This window comes from Mustela erminea, chromosome 12 (genome assembly GCF_009829155.1).
Source record: "Mustela erminea isolate mMusErm1 chromosome 12, mMusErm1.Pri, whole genome shotgun sequence".
NCBI lineage: Eukaryota > Metazoa > Chordata > Mammalia > Carnivora > Mustelidae > Mustela > Mustela erminea.
In genome coordinates, this window is record NC_045625.1 from 3,067,265 (window position 1) to 3,086,593 (window position 19,329).

A 19,329-nucleotide genomic window follows, 5' to 3' on the forward strand; every position below is an offset into this window, starting at 1 on the left:
CACACGTGCCGGTGACTGCATTTGGGGGGTGGGTGCCAGGCTCTGTGCCCACTGGGGTGGGGCCGAGGGAGACGAGCTTGAGTCGGAGGGAAGGTGGGCAGCAACGTGGATTGTGCCATTCTCTGGTTACCCAGGGGAAGGGCAGCACCCAAGGGAGATGGAGGGCAGAAGCTTAGCTGCATGGTGGGTGTGCTGTGGGGTGGGGGTGGGAAGGCAGAGCCTGCAAAGACTGAGGCCCTGGTGGGTGTTGGGTCTGGCGGAGCGCCCATGCAGCTGGATTTGAGCCTCTGACCACATCTAGCTGCTGCCCAGGCCCCGGAGTCTGTTCAGAAGCTGGTGCCAAGCTGCCTGTCCTGCTTTCCTGCTGGCTCCTTCCCTGACCCCGTCATGGCTGGGCACCTCTGACCCCCTCAGCCCGTGGTCCCACCCCACCCCCAACGTGGCTTTCAGGGTGGCTGCCGTAGGCTCAGCAGGTGCCCGAGGGACGCTTGGTGCGAGCAGAGTGTGGGGAGGCCATGAGAGCCGGGTCATGAGGACCTCTTCCTGCTTGTGCTCCACTCTCTAAAGCTGGTTTTCAGAGACTGGCCCGCATTTCCGCACTCGTGGGGATTTTAACCCGACTTCCCAAGTGAAACCTGTTTCTCTCAGATCTCCTGGCTGCTCTTAAGCGAGTGTCCTGACTTGGGACCCGTGACCTGTGTCCTGATCCCCAAAGACATGAAGCCCTGTCTCAGGCCAGACTGTCTACACGCCACGCCATCACTCGGTCCCATCGTCAGGACGGTACCCAGGAAGGTGCATGAAAAGGCCTCTCCAGACCCCTCACCACAAAAATCTGTGACAGACATTTTCAGTTCACAATTCAAAACTCAACAGCACGTTTCTTTGAGCAAAATTTTATACAGACAGACAAGTTTCAGGTCCGATGGAGTTGACTGGACCGTCTCATGAACAGACTTTCCCGTGTCAGACCGGCTGTGCCTGGCTCCGTGCTGTGGAGGTGGGCGCTCACAAAGCAGGTACACTTGCCTTCGGAAGGGGCCCTGTTTCCTCCGCTCAGGTCTGGGGTGTCCCCTTCTCCCTTAAAAGTCCCTTTCCTGCCAGCCCCACAGTCGGGGTGGCAGCTGGGCGCAGTGTATGCGAGACCTGCCGTTGGACAACTTTGTTCTCTGAGACGTCAGGAGAATGGGCAGAGCGTGCAGATGAGCTCTTCCTAGGACTCAGTCTTTGGCCAGAAAGAGTTTAAGATTTAATATATGGATTTATTTAAAAATATAAATATCGAAAAATAAATAATTTAAGATTAGATCGAGTGCCCCTTGGTCTTCCCACTTACAGAGGCTATCTTTAGGAGCCATGGTGGGTGGTCACAGGCTCAGCCCCAGGAGAAAGAAGAGATCTAGAATGTGGTGGGGACACCCGAAGCTTTGTTAACGCTATCTGTGGCTGACGATATGTGTGCCAATGGTCTGAAATCACCAAAACCAGAAGAGGGCAGGGAAATGGTGTCATGGCTGGAGGGGCTGGGCCAGGTCCCCGAAGACCAGAGGCAGCCCAGAAACAGGCCAAGCCTTCTTGTCCCAGTGGGGCCGTGGGAGAGCACTCCCTCCTTGGAAGTCAGCTGGCTCTGGCCTGTCCAGCTGGGCCTGGGCTTGGTCCTCAGGCACCGGTGGGATGGAGACACCGAGCAGCTCACCAGCTTCAGTACCAGGACCCCTGTGCTCAGACGGAGAAGGGCACCTCCCAGTTAGCACTGCCGGGGCGGCAGGTCCACAAGGCGAGCGCTGCCAACATGAGCTGTGGGCGAGCGAGCCGCTCCAGGCCCCACCACAACCCACCTGGACACCTGCCCCGAGGGACCACACGTGTGGCGTTGCCGGCATGGGGCCTGATGCGGGCTGTGGCGTCCGGGAGCGTGGCTGGTTCCATTCCGGGCACTGGGGCTGTGGTACCGCCTGGCCGGTCTTCTGGCCTCCCTGTGGGGTTCTTGGTAAGGAAGCAGGTCAGCCTCGAGCATTGGTCCGTCCGCGGCCCAGAAGCAGGAGAAGTCCCACACAGCAACCTCTTCTGTCTTTTTAGGGGCTTTTGGTCAAGTGACCTCCCACGTGGGTGACAAGGGTCCTCGGGCGCCCTCAGGACACAGTGCAGATGCTGCTCGAGTGCTGACCCTTCAGCGCTTGCTGCCTCTGGATCTCTTTGGAAATGCGTCTTTTAATTCCTATCAAGTACAGTTCTCTGTCAAACTTGCCGGCAGCTAGTGGGATGCTGTGGAAGAAAGGGGGTCAGCTGGGAGGGCCTGGCTGTTTCCGCGGCCTCTGGGAGGCCAACTCTGACGCCTGTTCCCTGTGGGCCACTGGGACCCGCTGCACACTGCAGCGTGGCCACCATCCACGACGAGAAACCCCTCCGTGACCCAGACCAGGCCCGCTGCACTCGTGGCAGGAAGAGCCGGCCAGCCCCGACCCGGGGCGTGTCGCCTGTGTGACAGCCACTTCAGATCAGGAATCCCGTTCCCCTCCCCCCGCCCTGGGCCGTGAGAGCGGGACATGTGAGGACATGTGGCCGGGGTACTGACTTGTCTCTCCCCGGCCTCACTTTGACCCGGAACAGGCCGTACACGGGGCGGTGGTCAGATGTCTTGATGCCTGGGCAGGAGGAGTACTTGATGGGACAGATGTCCCCCTTGTGGCGGCTCTTGTACATAACCCGGTCCTGTAGAAAAGAGCCCACAAATGGGGGCCCCGATGCCCCCTGGTTTCTTGGCCTGCATGCCTGCGGGCCCAGGGCACCGACCGGTGTGTGAGCACTGGGTGCGGACCAGGCCGAGACAGCAGCTTCAGGCCTGAAACCCGGAGCCAACCGCGGGGGTCCCGCCACAAACAATCAGCCAAGTGATAGCATGCAGATTGTGCCTCGCTGTCCAGGGACTGGCAGCCGACCCCCAGGAGGGCCTCCGTCAGAGGGCACCGCCCCCAGCCCCAGCAGCCTCCAAGAGCTGTGGTCACTAGCCTGGAGCGGCTTAGGCCCGAGTCTGACCGCACCCTGCAGGCCCAGCAGCCCCCAGGGCGCTGCCCGCTAGCCCGGCCTCAGTCCACAGCCTCCAGTTCGCCAGCACGAGTAGCCCCAGACCTCGGCCGCAGAGCTGGGCTGGCCCCAGGGGACTGCTCACCGTGTAGGAGGGGGTCCTCTGCTTGGAGGTGGTATCGTAGGAGTCCTTCCCGATGTCGAACTTGTACGATGGAAGGAAGTGGATGTCTGGCTCCTGGAAACCCTTGAAGATGGACCCTGGAACAGTCCCAGCCCCGTGTCAACCCCACAGGCCGTGCCTTCTCGGGGGCGGGGAGCCCCCACCCACCGGCCCTCACCTTTCTTCATCTCCTGGGTGAGCTGGTCATGCTGGAGCAGGGCAGACACCTTCTCCCCCAGGTCCTGCTTCAGGATGGCCTCCACGGCCACGCGCCCGCCGCTCAGACGGAAGTTGAAGTCTCCAAACCAGAACACCCCATCGAACCGGGTGGTAACGTCCGCTGACCAAATGGGAAAGCACGTAAGCCCAGCCCTCCCCGCACTCACCACGCCTTAGCAACGGGGACTGGTCTGGTCGGTGTCCTGCCAGAGCCACGTGCAAGGACTCCCCAGGGAAGGCGCTGCCGCCCCAGCCTTGGGAGGAGTGCCCTGCAGCCTCTCGACAGTCAGGTTCACGATTCTCATTTCCCATAGCAACAGCCATCCGGGGACCGCGTGACAGCCCACGCTCACAGGAGCCCACGCTTCCCGCTTCCCACAAATGCCGCCTCCACCAGGGCGCTGCCCCCGTGGGGCAGCCGGGAGGCAGGAGGGCCCGTGCGGGAGTGGGGGACACAAAGCGGGGCTGGCGAGGCCGGGCTCCTGGTGAACGCCGGCCGCCGAACGGGCTGACCGCCCCAGCACGAGAGGAGCCTGGTGCCAGGCCTCAGAGCGGTCTTTTTCCTGTTACCTGGTGACTTTCTAGACTTTTCTGACCTTGATTCTTAAAAGCTCCCAAAGTCTACTTTCACTGAACTACCCGGAGAACAAGGCAGAAGCACGTGGAGGGGAGCTCACCGGCGTCGGAGCGGTAGGGGCTGGTGTCGGGCACACTCTTAGGCAAGGCCAGGCCCTGGACGGTTCTGCTGTAGTCCAGCAGCCGCTCGCTCACCTTCCCGTCGCCAGCTGGGAGAACAGAGCGTGGGGGCCTCTGCAGTGGGGCTCGCAGACACAGGCGGCACCCGTGTGCTCACTGCCCCCCAGCCAGCGTACCGCCGGGTGCTCCCGGTGTCCGCCCCACGGCCTCCTCCCCGGCGCCCACCACGGAACCGGGCACGACCGGACGACACCGTCACAGGTAGCGGGGCCTCTGCCTTCCAGGCCCCTCCCGGCGGCGACGGGGAGCGGTGTCCCGCACGCCTGGGACTCACAGGTGAAGTGCGACGTGATAAAGAGGAGGGAGGTGCCGAAGAAGGTGAAGCTGACGCCCAGGGCCCCCTTGGTCTTGATGTGAGACACGATGCGGGTGGTCACCGTGGAGCTCTCCACCTCTGCGGGACAAAGCGGGGTGACACGGCTGGTCCTGCTCACCCTGCGTGCCCCTGCTGCACTGAGGCCGGGGCTGCCCCGGGTGGCAGCGCGGAGCACGGCGGCCCACCTACCTGAGCAGAACCAGATGAGGTCCCTGCGGATGAGCACGGACATGTAGAGCGCCCCGTGCGCCGCCGAGTACAGCGTCACGTAGCGCGGGCCCAGCGTCTCCTGCAGGCGCGTCTCCCACTCCCGCCTGTGGACGGAGGCCGGGACAGCCTGGAAAGGGGGGCTGGAACCCCCAGCCCCGCTGCCCCTCACCCTGCAGCCCAGAGAGCCCCGCTGTCCGGCCGCGTCCTGCAGGGTGAGTGGTGGGCAGACAAGCAACACGAGGGCCCCAGACAGCCTTGTCCATCTCCGGTACTGGTCCCAGGCCCGTGCTCTCTGGCTACTCTGGGGGCCTGGAGCCCGGCCCCTTCCCCTAGGTCGGAGGCACCTGCACGCGGTAGGCCTCCTGCGGCTGCCTGAGGGGGGCACCCGAGTGCCAGGACGCTGCAGACCTAGGAGCCCACGTAGCGGTTGGGGCTGTAGCCGGGGCTCCGCTGCTCTTCGCGGCCTCTCCATCAGTGATGCGTCAGCAAGCGAAGCTCTTTTATTCTCAGCTCTCGGAGCTGCTCATGGGCCCGGAGGCGGCTCTGGCAGGCAGCCCTGGCCCCTAAGGCCCACCTCAGCACCGTTCCCAGGGATCCACGGGGCTGACGGGCTGGGCAGACGTAGGTAGGGCGGGGTGCTCCCTACCTGTCGGAGCAGCCCTCCTGGACCCCGACGACGTACAGATCCTGGGCGTAGTCTGCCTCGGCGGGCAGCAGGAGCTCGTCCAGGTTCGGGGGCAGCTCCTGCAGGGAATCGTGTGTAGCAAGGGCCTCCCGCGGGGCCAGCGGCCCAGCCTCTCCCATAGCCCGGGACCAGCATGGCCCATGCGACGCCTCCAGGCAGGCCTCCCTCCAGCCCAACTGGTCACCACTATGCCTGCCTCTGTGCCCCGCGCCACCAGATATGCTCTGGGTGGGGAGGTGGTGCTGCCCCGGCCGGGTGCCGTGGCCCTGGACCTGAGCGCTCCTCCCCGTGGCTGGATGTGCGTAGCCTCCGAGCCCTCAGGGCCCTGGACAAGAGCGCCATCCCCTGGACAGGCCCGGTGGTATCCCTGGGACAGTGGGCCATTAGCCCGGGCACCTGCCTCCTCCTTGAGCGGGAGGGAGAATCACTTCTGTCTCTCTCCCGAGCCTGTGTTGTTGGGACTCCTGGTTACTCAGTCCAACCCTGAGCAGGAGGTGGCCCTGCCTTGTTTCCTCCCCAGCACCCGTCCCCCACGGCCAGCCCGGGCCACCTTGTTGTGGAGTGAAGGTCCTTCTGTGATGCCACCGTGACAACCACCGTGTCCTTTGCTGCACCCTTTGGTGCGCCCATAGTGCAGGGAGCCCACGCCCAGCCGTCAGAAATCAGAGCACCGCACATACAGGGGATGGAGACCACCAACCCAGGACAGTCCTTGCCGTGAGGAGTCGTTCCAGGGAGAGACGGCTGAGCTGGCGAGAAAGCCACCAGCATGGGGTCCAAGGGGCTCCCCTGAAGCAAGAGCCAGTCCTCTGGCTTGGGCAGTCTGGCCCGGGCGACTGGCGGTCAGGACACAAAGCAGCCGTCACGGCAGAGTGGCTGGAGGTCTCCACTGTCACCTCCACACACAGGTGGCCGAATGAACGAAACCCAAAGTGACCCCAAGGTGACAAGAACCAGACCAGGCCGCGTGGGCTCACCGACAGCCACAGCCGGTCTGGCGGTGGGGGGTGGATGGGGCGGCGGGGGGAGGTTGTGCATGGGGGTGGGGGCCCCAGGGAGGTCTCTGTCCCCTGCCCATCTGCTGGGAGCCACAAGCTCCCCAGCAGACAAACACGTGTGTCAGAAAAGCACATCCTCCCCCAGCAGGCAGTGGGGAGGTGGGTGAGGCCGGGGCTTTCTGGGTGCCCCAGCTGCTGGGGAGAGCCCGGGCAGACCGAGTGCGGCCGACAGCCCTGGGGGAGAACCGGAGCGGGAGCAGGCGGCCTACCTTCTGGCCCTGCATGTTCCAGGTGGCCACGAAGAGGGCCATGCTGCGGTCCGGGAAGTACCGGGCCAGCTCCTCCGCCCCCATGAGGGCTCCGCTCGCCAGGAGACTCCCCTCCAGGTAGCTCCTGCGGAGAGTGAGCAGCCGGGGGTCGAGGATCCGAACAGACGGACCCAGGTGCAGGGGACACCGCCCAGCCACACCTGTCACCTCCCCCCCCCCCCCCCCCCCCCCCGTTTTCAGGAGGCTCTCCCAGAGCTGGGGTTTCCCGAGAGCCCGCAGGTCGACAGGGGGCACAGCGCACAATGGTCCACCGCCCTCTCGGAAAACCATCTCCATTCCCCATTCTACAAACGCCGGCACGCATTCAAGTTTTCCGTCACGTCCTCAGACGAGCAGCTTGAGGGGAACATCTAGGCTCTTTGCCCTGGACAGCAGCAGCCAGGGGTATGCGTGCCCTCTACCTCAGCGTGGCCTCCAAGGACCTGAAAGCTACAGGGGACATGTCCACCCTTGCAACAACCACCGGTCATGCCTGCTTCAAGGGTTCCGGAGCGCAGAGTGCGCACGCGCATGGTTCCAGCTGCGTCGGACCCTGGGGACAGCAGCCTCGCGGAGCCCACTCGCGGGGGGCGAGCCTGGGCAGTGATGGAGTGTCACCAGGGGCCTGCAGGCTCTGATGTGTAATTTTCATGTCTCGGGAGACATTAGACCAGGTTTCTCAACCATGAAAAAATCGTCCTCAGCCAGCGGATCACACAAAGTGTGCTAAAACTGCGCTCACACACTTGTCTAGCTGCGGCCACCGGCCTGTTCTCCTGCACACAGGGCAAGCCCAGCACGCGCACACGGCCTGGTCACCGCACAGGGGTGCAACACCAGCCTCCCTGCAACCTCTCACTCCTTGCGCGGTGTTCACATGAGGCCGCCTTTCTCCAGCTGTCTGGGGTCCTCCTCTTGCTGGGAGCTCCCCTTCCAGAACCTTCTTCCAACCCAGCTGGAGATCAGGACATGCCCAGAATCAGCACCCAGGTGACAGCCACACCAGCCTTCGGTCATTTTGTCTCCGAGGTCTTTTAGTGCCATCCATCCGCTGCAGACACTGAGCACCGATTCCCCACCCCCCACCCCCAGTGCCATCATCTGCTGTACACACTGGCCGTGGGTCCCCCCAGTGCCCAGAGGGGAGCTTCATCACCTCCTGAGTGCTGGCTGTGTTAGACTCCCTCCCCCTTTCCTACAGATGCGCCCCGATAAGCTCCGTGGGTCCTATCCCTACTCCGGCGACACCATGATGGGCTGGTACCCTGATCTGTCCACGAGAACATCCCTTGTCAGCCATCACCTTGATGGCCGCGTGCAAATGAGGGCTCTTTCCACCTTCCGGGGCAGCTGGCAGGGCTGCCCCAGTCCCGTTGTCAGGGGTGGGTGGGGGCCAAGGGGGTTCTGTGCCAAGGCCTGGCAGCTGGGCACTGCGGTGCGGGAAGGCAGTCTGGTGGGCTCCGAACACTGGGGTGGACCACCGGGTGCAGCCCATCACACCTGGCTTCGGCCCCCCATGCTGCCCTGCCCATGCCTGGGGCGCAGGCCTCACACTGGCCGGCCTGGCCCGGCACCGCAGCTTCCCCATGGATGGCCCATTCTGCGGCAGCCTTGAGAAGCCAACCCAGCGTCTGTAATGGCCACCCGGAGGACTTTCCAAGCCTCTGATGACTCTTCACCCTAATTCACTACGAAAACCTCACAGCTTAGTTTTGCGAGTAGGAACCCGCTCCTTTGAAGGAAGATCGCCCGCAAGGCTCGCGAGCCCCAGCTGACCGCTGTGAGCAGAAGGCAGTTCTCCAGAGCCAGGAGGCGCGATTCCCACACCCTCCCTGGGCGGTGCAGGACATGTACCTGATTGTGCCCAGACAGGGGCCCTGCTGCCTCAGCCCCACTCCAGGAGCCCCGGCAGGCTGTGGCCACACCCCACAGTCAGGCACCCAGAGAGCCCCTGTCTCCTGGCCTCGGGGCCCCCAAAGGATCCCCCACTCTGCGCCTGAGGGCACAGCATGCTCTCAGGACCCACAGGCCGTGGGGTTAGCCATGGTGGTGCCTGCGGCCTGCAGCACCCTGAGCGCGGGGCGCCCGCTCCGACCGCGCCCATGTCCCAGCTGTTTGTGGCCAGACCACGAGCTAAGGGCTGTTCTCACACTTACAAACGGCTGGGGAAGAAAACCCCGTGTTTGGTGACATGGGAAAATGACAGAATCCGAGCGTCAGTGTCCTCACGCGAAGTGTGGCCGCCCCCATCTGCGAGCAGCCGCTCCCTGGGCCCGGCGCACCCCACACCCGCTCCAAGGCACGCCGAGGGGCTGGAGATGGGGTCGTTGCACGCGGATCTGGGCTGAGGGATCCCCACCAACCTACTGCTTGCTGCTTGCCTGAAAGTGGGGACCGAGGAGCCGGTTCTGAGAGGACAGTCCTGTCCTCGGCACCGTGTGGTGAGCGCACACGGGTAACCGCAGCTGCGCAGAGCGCGCCGCGTGCCCGAAACCCTAGCGGCGGGCCCGGTTCTGGCTGGCGCAGCCATGCTTGCCCCCAGCTTCTCCTGCTTCCTGACAACAAGAGCGCACGGGGGGACCTCTGTGGCCACGGGGGCGTTGCAGTGTGGCTAGTAAAGGACAGCCACCCGAGAGCGTCCCGGGTTTTGTTTGGATGCTAGAGTCAACGACCAGCGCCCCAGTGAGAGGAGAGACACAGACCCTGGCGGAGCACCGCGTGCGGGCAGAGGCCAGCGGGCCACCAGGGGCCATCGGGGGCCACCGGGGCACTGGGAGCTGGAAGAGCAGGAAGGACCGTCCTCTGGAGCCTCCGGGTGGAGCACAGCCCTGTGGCACTGTGGGCTCTGACTTGAGGGCTCCAGAAGGAGAGAACACGGTCCTGTTGTTTTAGGGTTTCTGCTTTGGGGTCCCACGTGGCAGACACCAGCACAGTGACCACCCCACCTTCTGCGGACTCTGTCCAGCTGGGCGGGTGCCGGCCTGGTCTGCACTGGAGAGGGCAGCAGGTAGGGTGGTGGTGAGAAGTCTGGTGAGGGAAGTGGGGCCGGGGCCTCACTTGGGGCCTTGGGTGCCATATTGGGGAGTGGGTGGCGTGGGGACCCCCAAGTCGGGGCCTGTGTGTACTTCAAACAATGGGCCCAGCCCAAGCAGGGAGCAGAGACCTGGGCCAAGTGGCAGGACTGTTGACAGCGGTCAGCGGCCAGGCCTGGCACCGGAGGAGCAGGCAGGGGAGGCCTGTTCCAGCCGCAGCATGGGCCCCACAGTGAGGACCCCGGAGAAGACCAGACCTGTGGGCTTGGACAGGCTGGGCTCAGAAGTATCGGGGACCCTGGCGCAAAGGAGAGACATGGGGGCGGGTGGGGAGCGCCTGGCTAGGTTTTTTATAAGCTGTTAAGAAAGGCCAAATACATTAGCTTCTCAGGTCCCGTGAGGCCTGGAAACCAAGTGTCCTCTGCGGTTGTGGGGCCGATGGGAGCCGATGGCCAGTGGGGCACACAGCCAACAGCCTCAGGAGCCTGTCCCGACACACACAAGGGAGAGCAAACGAGACGCAGAGCTGTGGGGAGAAGGTCACACACGCCTCTGAACCATGTTTCGTAGGCACGCAGCCCTGAGTGGTGCTGAAACACAGAGGGAAAGTTCTGGAAGGCGTGACCCTCTGGGAAGGAGCTGCGAGCTGGGGGGTTAGCTCCACACCTCTACACCGCACAGCCTTGTGAGAAAACCTTTGCGTGCTTCTCGTGGAGGCTGCACGCGAACGCTAAAGCCAAGGCACTGATGGTGCCCACGCCCCGCCCCCCTGGGGCCCTACCTGGTCCGGACGTCCTTGGCGCGGATGGGAGCCAGCAGGCTAAAGGAGGATCTGGCCTCAGAGGCCAGGGGGCTCGGGGGCCGGCCGGGGCCCAGGCTGCTGTGGGCCCGGAACAGTCTGCTCGGCAGGCGGGCCTTGAGGTCAGCCTGACCCGAGTCCACCCGGTCGGCCGGCCGCAGGCAACCGGAGGCCACCTTCTGGTCCACAGTGGGCAGCCTGGCGGGGCTCCGGGCTGAGGCCCCGTCCCGGTGCAGGACGTCCAGGGAAGTGCTGATCATTCCGGAGATACAGTGACCCCATGAGGAAGGGCTCCCTCCCGCACTGCCCTGGGCCCTGCGGGACGTGGGGATCTCCTGCAAGGAGGCGCTCAGGCAGGGGGGGGAGTCGGTGTGGGCGGGGTGCCTGGGGACCTTGTCCTGTGAGGAGCCCCTACTGGGGCTGGCCCCGCCGCGAGCTGCCAGGTCCTCGTGGCTGTTTGGAAAACGCCGCCTCCTCCACGCCTTCTCGTCCAGGGACAGAGCTCGCTCCAGCCGGGGCCTCGGCGGCGGCTTTGGGGTGAAGCTTGTTGCCTTGGCTTGTGGGTCCTCGTTGCTGATCTGTGCTGGAAGTTTCGGGGGGAGCACTGGGCTCTTCTCAGGGCCCTCACCATTGTTGGCAGGTGGGGACCCTGGGTGGGCTGCGAGGTCTTTGCCCGTGTTTGGAAGCTGTCCCTTGAGCATTCTGTCTTCAGGCTGCAGATGGCCCTGGGTGGCGGGCTGCGGGGGAGACGCCCCTGAACAGCCCACGCCCTCTAACCTGGATGGCATAGTCCAGGGGCCGGCTCTCCCAGGCTCTGGCAGCCAGCGCCCCCCTCCCGCTGCTGGGGGACAGTTCCCGCTCTGGGCTCCCAGGGAAGCCCAGGGTCAGGGATGCACGGCCAGACCGTGGCGGGCAGCTGCGGAGGAGAGAAGGCGTAGGGGCTCCCCTTTGGGCCCGGGGCCAGCCGGTGGGGACAGGGTCCGTTGCTCCATGGCTGGGATGCCAGAAGTCCTGCGGTCCCCTACAGGAACCTAAAGGAAAACCGAGCTATTAGCCTGGGACAGCCACGACCCCGTGCCACATGACTGCTCCCATGGGACTGCAGTGCAAGGAGACAGAGGGACAGGCCGGCAGCCGTCTAGCAAGAACACACACTCAGACGAGTCGCCCGCCGCCCCCTCCCAGGAAGCCACCGCACAGAGGGGACCTGTGCCTTCCTGGGGCTCTGGGGTAGGACCAGGGCAGAACCACAACCCAAAAGTCAAGGCCAGCTGGAGCAGCCTTGGAAGGGGTAAGGGGTCCCCACACCCTCACTCACCTGCGTACCCATCACCGCCGCTCCTCCCGCAGACCCCGCCCCGAGGGAGGCCCCCTCCGCCCGCCGCCTCCGCCGCCGCAGGCCCGGGCTCAGAACCTGCGAGCCTGCGGGGCCCCAGGGCAACGACCGCAGTGCAGGAGGACCCCGCCCCCGGCCCGTGTCCCCCGCCCCCGCCCAGGGATCAACCCTCGCTCTGGGCTCGTGCCCCCGCCCCACCCCGGGGTCGCCCCGCACCCTGGATACTCGTCCCCGCCCCTGCAAAGAGTTACCCCACGCCCTGGACTCCCGCCCCCGCCCCCGCCCCGGCCCAGGGGTCACTCCGCGCTTCGGACCTGCGCCCCGTAACCCCGCCCAGGGTTCGCCCTGCGCCCCGGATCCGCGTCCCCGCCCCCGCCCAGGGGTCACCCTGCGCCCCGGATCCGCGTCCCCGTCGAGGGGTCACGCCGCGCTCCAGACCCGCACCCCTGCCTGGAGGTCGCTCCGCATACCCGCCCAGGGGCCACCCCGGGCCCTGCACCCGCGCCGCCGCCCAGGGACACTCCTGCACCCACCTCAACGCGCCGCCCGCTCACCGGCCCTGCGGCCCGGCGGCCGCTCCCCGGCAACGGGCGTCCGAGAAAGGCGGGGCTCGGCCCCCGCAGCGGCCCCTGGCGGCCGGAGGACCCAGCGCACGCCCGAGAGCGCGGAGCAGTCCCCCTTCCCCACCCTGCAGCTTCCTGGGCCAGGCGCGGGGCCGGGGGCAGAGGGACGACACGCACCGGGGCAGGCCTCCCCAAGGGGCGCACCCCTCCTGCTGTCGAGGGGTTGGGGGTGGGGGCTCCCCAGCCAACCCACCCCCGGCCAAAGCAAAGCCCCTCCAGCTCGCAGCCCCAGGCAGGGGTCTTGGCCCCGCCACCCCACCATCCATGGTGACCCACAGACAGAAGGAAGCAACAGATAGATGACAGCGCTTGCGAGCGCAAAATACTTTATTTACCAATTTGCAGTGTAACAATTTGCATTTAGGAAAAATAGCAGCTCCCGCCTGGCCTGGCAGGGAGCTTCTTGAATCAAAAGTCGCTGGCAGCCGGTGCGGGCAACAGTGGGCAGGCCAAGCGGAGGAAGCCAGGGGCATGGCGCCAGGAGGGTCTGGGATCCCAGGACCCCCACTGAGCGCGGATCAACGGACACAAGAGGCTGCTGCCCCGTCAACCAGTCCTGGCCTCTCTCCAAGTGAACAAACGCACCCAGACGTGCGTGTGGGCGACACCATGGGACGACTTCCGTGGCCCTTCCGAGATGACCCAGGGCCCGGGGGAAACAGGAAGCCTGCACGGATTCCACAGTTAGACCATTTCTGCATTTAGATTTAAGACCCCAAGCAAACTATGCTCCCCGGGGGAACCTACAGAAATTATTTTCTAATGATTCTTATAAATACTTAAATCTTTTCTGTAGTCTCTTCAGACCTAACAAGAACGAGAGAGGAATTTTCTGAACAGTCGATAAAGCCGTAAAGCTCGGAGTCCGGTGGGGAGGGTCCCCTCTGTGGTTCCCCGCGGCTGGCGGGCCGCACGCCACCTGCGGAGCTGGTGCGGGAAGAACAGAGCCTTGGACTCAGAGCGCGCGTCAACAGTCCGTTCCGCCCGCTCTTCCAGACGTCACCACCCTGAGAGGACGGCAACCAGGTGAGAGAAAGCAAGGCAACTGGACGGCACCGCGAAGACCAGTCAGGACAGAGCACAGCACCGACGGTGACACAGAGGGCACCGTGGCCCCTCGAGGTGTCTCGTCAGGCTTGTCACAGACTGGAGAAAGCCCCGTCCAACTTGTCACAGTGAGTTTCAGTAACGTGGACCGATGGGGGCCAGTCCGCGGGGGGCACAGCTGCAGGGCCGCCCCCCATGGACGGGCAAAGCCGGGCCCCTGGCTCGCACGGGGCACAAAAGAAGCTGGAAACATCTTTGCCACCCGGCAGAGATGTGCTTCAGTGACTCGGGCCTCTCTCGAAAGCTAACCGAATTCTTGCCACCGAGTCCACAGCTCCTCGGGGACTTTGATGCAGAAAGGACCTCCACGGCCACCAGGAAGGCGGTGGGGCCTCTCCTGGGCCCAAGGCTCGCTCTTCACTCGGCATTTTAAAGGACCCCGTGGGGGTTGGGGGGCAGCACGGTTAGGTTTGCAGAGACACCTGGGTTCCTCAAGAGCGAGATCTTCTTGCAGCAAAGATGCCTCCAGCCTCACCCGGGACAACGCTCTTCCAGGACGGACAGTTTTACCCTTAAATCACCGTTGGGGAATGAAGGAGCCAAGAGTGCCCCTGCTCCAGCCAGCGCCTTCCAGGGGCTGCGCACCTGCCTCCGGCCACCCTTCAGAGACGGCGGCAGAAGAACAGGTTCAATCACGTGGCATCACTGCGTGCCCATTCAGGGACGCGGGGACGGTGCAGGCAATCCATCTGAGTTCTTGCTGGAGCAGAATGATGGCTTCAGGGTTCCAGATGCTACTCCAGGGTGGGGACTCTTCTAGCTCAACGCTGGGTACTTCCTCTGGCCAATCCTCCCCATCCTGGAGCCTCCGGAGGGGGCCGAGGCCTGCAGACAGGAAGAGCGCTGACTTCCGTGTGCCTGAGGCCTCCGAGGCCGGTGGCACCCTGGGAACACCTCGAGACTCGGGGGGGCGGGACCGTCTACACCAACCCACAGGCAGTCCCCCTGGTAACTGGCCAGGCCAGGACCAAATCAGTCGTTCTTAAAGGTTTGCGCTGTGGCCAGGCGGTGAAGCAAGGGGGCCGGCTGCAGCGGCCGCGGGGAGAGCCTGCGGGCGGCGCGTGGGCATTTACCTGAGCCTCCTCGCCACAGCCCGGCGGGAATGTGCACCAAAGAATTTGTGTAAAATAATGGCTACGAGATGGCGGTAACAGGATGGGAAAAAGCACATCTTGGGAGTGGAAAAGCAGGTGCACGGTGGCCAGGTTGTAACTTGGGTGGGACACGGCAGCCCTAAGGTCGGGCTGGTAGGGGGATGAGAGTCAGGTGCAGAGGGAGAAGGCCCGGTCACCCCGGGCCGTGAGGACAGGAGCTGCACCAGGACACCTGGGCTCAGGCGAGCGTTTACATCCTAAATGCCAGGACCACCCCGCCCTGGCTCGCCCCAAACCGGCAGCCAGTCTGTCTGCTACAGGCAAAAACTGGGCACGGAGAAGAGAGAAGGCAGAGGCAGAGAAACGGAAGGGAACGTTCAGCAACAACCCCCAAATGCAGGACACGGGCTGGCCGAGAGGAGGGCTCAGGCCCACGTGTGGGAGTCAGACGCAGACCCGCGGCACAGCGTGTCGGCCGGAAAGCACAGGAGCCAGGAGCGGGAAAGGCCCGACCGAGAAGGGAGAAGGGTCAGCAGGCGCGGGCGGGGGCCAGGGCGGCACTGACCTGTGCAAACGGAGCGGGGCTGTAGAAGGGCGCGGCTGCCCCGGGGTGGTCACTGGGAGCCTGAGAACCACAGAGAGCCGTGTCAGCACCGCCGCGACAGCGCTGCGCTCGCTCCCTTTGTGAACAGACACACTCTTGGGGACCCGCTCCCAGTGATTCTAAGGGAGCCACGGACGCAGGTGGAGACACTTGTCACAGCCCTGGACGTAATTACGCCAAGGTCCACGGGAAAATGGTGACACGTAAAGCAGCATGCAGAGAGAAAGGCCTTGAAACCAGAACATGCAGGGACAAAGAGTGCGCGGCGCCAAGATGTCCCGTTCGTGCTGACACGGGGCAGTTAACAGACGCTTCTGAGGACTTCAGACCTCAGTGCCCGGCTACGAAAGCCAGTGCTTTAGTGTGCAAAGGAAAAGGTGACACGAAGCCTTCTACTGAGCCAACGGAAGCTCTGTCCCACGATACACAGGAAAGATGACACATTCCTTTATCTCTCGCCCAGACTGGCCGGAGGACAGCTTCCTGCCACCCCCCGCCTGGCCTATGAGATGCCGTCTCACACTTGGTCAGAGAACGGAAGTCCCTCCTGCCCCGTGGGCTTTGGAAACCCACTCATACACGGTGAGGCCACGCCAGAGGCTGGCCATGTGGAAACACCAATCCAGAAAGAACATTTAACAGACCGCACTCATTCACTAGGCACATCGGGGTCTACGTGCCCGTCAGTGCATCATCAGGACAGCTCCCGACCCCCCGAGGTCCTGGGGAGAAAGGAACACTACATCCTCCGGTGTGTGGTGGGTGGGGAGGCAGCGGGTCGCGTTAGTGACACGGGCACAGTGGCCAGCCAGCACAGTGCGCTCAGAGGGGACACAAAGGCGACCCAGTTCAACGCGTGTCCAGTGAGAACCGCCAGGCACAGGTACCTGATAAAAATGCTGGCTTACTTCACGTGACAATGAACTCAGTGAACTACAGCGTGAAAGCTACAGGAACACACACAAAACACACACAAATAGAAAATCAGCATGCACGCTGCTGCTCCGAGCGATCCGTGTAACCCCCGAGAGCTGCAGGATGCCCTCAGAACCGGGACAGTCTGGACGGAGAGGAGCCAGAGTTAGCTTACAAGGTCTGCCTTCGGGGGCAGCTCTTAGAGAGAAAACACCCCCAGCTGGGGGCCCGCGGTGGCCCGGCCATGCTGGGCAGCGCCAGGGGCAGGTGCACTCCAGCCCTGCTTGAGGTGGAGACCCTGGGTGATTCTGCACAGACAAGTGGGACCATCTGTTGTACAAACTTGACACCGGGCAGTTTTAAGAGGCTGCTCAACTGTCTCTTCTGACTCGTCAAGACTCGCTTTTAAAGGAAGCAGCCACGTGGACAGTGCACACGAGCGACGTGCCGGGCCTGGCTTCTGGGCAGGTCCTTTTGACGGGAGGGCCTTACCTCTCCTCCGCGGGAGCCGTCCTCGCCGGTGGGTGGGAGCTCGGGGCCAGCGAGTGAAGTGGCAGAGCTAAACGCCTGTGGGAGGAAGACGATGTGCAGCCGTCCCACCAGTGGAACCACACGGGACCCCACCCCGACCTGGCCCAGCCCGGCCTGGAGGTGCTGGGCTCCACGGAAGGCACCGGTCTGAGTAGATGCAGGGCCCATCGCTCCGCCGCCCATCTCCAAGGAACGCGGATCCCAGGCCCACGACGGCCTGGTCATCCCAACTCGGAGCAGGAAACAGACTTTGAAGCATTACGTGACGCCTTACATGTTAAGCAGCTCATTAACTGGGGACCCAGGCTCGCAATCCACTGTCCCCCTCAGACACCAGACTCTCCGTGATTCCGCACCCCAGTTTCCAAAATTAAAAACCACCTTTCCGGCTATGATTTCAGTGAGACAACCACGAGGCCTCGTGCACACGGTCACACTCCCCATCTCTAGAGGGAGTCTTCCTATACACACGGACTTGGTCCCCGGGTGCACAATGGGCCTGACACAAAGGCTGGGCCAATCTCCCAGGCAGGGTGTGGGGCAAACCCTCCCCGCCCTCCCGCCCAGCCTGCAGCCCTGCTCACCTGGGGCTCCGAGGCCGGCTCTGCGCTGGCCGGACCACCGGCAGGCACCTGCCCTTCCCTGCCGCCCCCCCCGGCAGGTGGGACTTCCTCTGCATCTGTGAAGGAGACAGCGCAGGAAGCTGTCATTCTGTTCAAAACAACGCCGGCCTGTCGTTTCCCACAGTCCCATTCGTGGGGGACAGAGAAGGGGGTTCATGAACGAGCAGATGAGGCCCAACTCTGCACATCAGCCGGGTCACTCTTCTTACGGGAGATTAAAGCCAGAGAAGCTCAGGAAAGGGATCAGAGATCAGAAGGTCCCACACTGCCCACCTGAATTCGGTCCGAACACGTGTGCAGGAATCGGGAGTGGAGCCAGGGGGGCAAAAAACTCCGCAGGAGCCAGAGCCGGCTCGCTGCGCTGGGGCCCCCCGGGGTTCAACACATCCACGTAGCGTGCTCTGGCTCCAGCTGCACCGGAAAAAGCGGCAGATTTGGGTCAGCACCCCAGAGCATCCTGTTCCCCCGGGGTCCCCCTTCCTCCAGCGGGAAGAGCAGACGGGGACGCAGCTCTCCACATGGCACAGCCCGGCTGCTACCCCAGGGGAGGTGCCCATTCTACACATCGAGGCTACCAGAGCCGTGCTGCTCACTAGCAGCTTGGGGGCTGCGGAGCAGGGCTCTCGCGCTCTAGAGATGGTGGGGGGCCCCCTGCAGACTCGCCTGAGGAAAACAGGACCCCCCTTGCAGACAGACAGACTGCCATCTGCCCTGTACTTCCAGCCCTTAAGCTCCGGCATGTCTGCAGAACAAGCAAGTTCTCAAACCAACTCTTGATTTCTGGCTCGACTCTGTTACCTGCTTTCCTAGAGAACATGTTCACAGAGGCCCTCGGGGGCCCTCCAGGACCAGGGGGCGCAGCAAGCGGAGCCTTGGGGAGCGAGATGGGTGGGGGCGGCGGAGCCTTCCTCTGTGGAGGGGAAAGCTGGCTCAGAGCCCTGCCTGCGGACCCGGAGCCGCCGGGACGGCATGCGGAGCGAGGGCCCAGGCAAGCAGAGCGAGGAACCCAGACGTACCTCCTCCTCTGGCTCGCTTACGTCCACCCACCGGTTCTTCTTCTCATCCCAGACGATCTGCCGCGATCATGAAAAGTAATGTCAGGAGACAGAGCCGAGCGGAAGCAGCGCCTGCGGCCTCCGGGCCTGGGTGACCAGGCCCGTGCGCACTGGCGACCCCCATGCACGGGCACGCGCATGCCCCTCGGGGCCGCGCTCCACAGCACTCACTGATTTGTTCTTGTCGTCCGGCAAGTAAGCTTCTGTCCTCCTTTTCCCCGGCAGCCAACGGGAGAACCAGGATTCGCCGCTCTAAACACGAAAACCATCAGAACCGCCTCGAGGACACGGTGCCGCGTGAGGTGAGCCCAGCACCGAAAGGCCCTGAGGACCAGCTCCTAGGAGGGAGGCCCCAGAGGAGCCGAACGCACAGATGCGGGAGGGGAGGGGCACGGTGTGCACCGAGGCCAAGGGCCAATCTGAGAACACAAGTCCCGAAGACGGGCGGGGGCAGCTAACACCATGGAACTGCCCTTAAAAACAGTTAAAATGGTTCACATCTGAACACGTGCCTTTTGGAGCTTTTCCTGTCTGAATGCCAACGAGCGGCAGGCTCTGGCATTCTCCCAGACTGAGCGGCAGCAAGCATGTCCTTGTGGGCCCTGGGGACAGTCCCCCGCCCTGTGGCCTTGTGCTGGGAGAACACACACGTCAGGGACGCTCACTTCCATCCCGGCAGGCCGTGCCTCAGCGGAAACAGACAAGGAGGCAGCGGTGTGTGTGCTCGCAGACCCGCCGCTCTGAGCTCCACAGCGCTCACGACGGGTCAGCGTCCTCTTCTAGCTCAGGCTCACGCACACTCGGAATCTGATCTGTGTCCCCCTGTGATGCCAGGCGTCAAGGGGGACCAGGGCGGCTCAGTCTCTTGAGCACCCGACTCTGGTGTCGGGTCGGGTCACGACCTCAGCCGGGGTGGGGTCTGGGATGCGGC

The 19,329-nt window shown here is 63.9% G+C and overlaps 2 protein-coding genes across 14 annotated transcripts in view; both read right to left on the minus strand.

The window, feature by feature from the left end:
- Window positions 1–884: 884 nt before the first annotated feature.
- Window positions 885–12,475, minus strand: INPP5E (inositol polyphosphate-5-phosphatase E). Of its 6 annotated transcripts, XR_004277524.1 has the most exons (12): window positions 12,380–12,475; window positions 10,493–11,541; window positions 6,641–6,764; window positions 5,335–5,432; window positions 4,668–4,792; window positions 4,437–4,556; window positions 4,084–4,191; window positions 3,366–3,527; window positions 3,170–3,285; window positions 2,576–2,712; window positions 1,839–2,265; window positions 885–1,716 (listed from the first exon to the last, which is right to left on the minus strand). XR_004277524.1 is itself a non-coding variant. In XM_032308129.1 (11 exons), the coding sequence occupies exons 2-11, from the start codon at window positions 11,296–11,298 to the stop codon at window positions 2,212–2,214; spliced, it is 1,803 nt and encodes a 600-aa protein (XP_032164020.1). In that variant the 5' UTR covers window positions 11,299–11,541; window positions 12,380–12,475; the 3' UTR covers window positions 885–2,211. The 6 variants fall into 6 exon arrangements, 5 of the variants coding, with proteins under 5 accessions (XP_032164020.1, XP_032164018.1, XP_032164019.1 ...); XM_032308129.1 differs by having other exon boundaries at window positions 885–2,218; XM_032308127.1 differs by having other exon boundaries at window positions 885–2,265.
- A 294-nt stretch (window positions 12,476–12,769) lies between these two features.
- SEC16A (SEC16 homolog A, endoplasmic reticulum export factor) overlaps window positions 12,770–19,329 on the minus strand; it is a 33,322-nt gene continuing 26,762 nt past the window's right edge. For 6 of the 8 annotated variants that reach the window (XM_032308245.1, XM_032308246.1, XM_032308243.1 and 3 more), the window contains 9 exons: window positions 18,570–18,650; window positions 18,360–18,416; window positions 18,142–18,253; window positions 17,617–17,754; window positions 17,305–17,399; window positions 16,682–16,756; window positions 16,162–16,221; window positions 15,236–15,295; window positions 12,770–14,401 (listed from right to left, as the gene is read on the minus strand). In XM_032308245.1, the coding sequence (XP_032164136.1) occupies window positions 14,333–14,401; window positions 15,236–15,295; window positions 16,162–16,221; window positions 16,682–16,756; window positions 17,305–17,399; window positions 17,617–17,754; window positions 18,142–18,253; window positions 18,360–18,416; window positions 18,570–18,650 (747 nt within the window). In that variant the 3' untranslated portion in view covers window positions 12,770–14,332. The remainder of the gene's footprint in view (window positions 14,402–15,235; window positions 15,296–16,161; window positions 16,222–16,681; window positions 16,757–17,304; window positions 17,400–17,616; window positions 17,755–18,141; window positions 18,254–18,359; window positions 18,417–18,569; window positions 18,651–19,329) is intronic. The other 2 variants (XM_032308247.1, XM_032308248.1) reach the window with 2 other exon arrangements.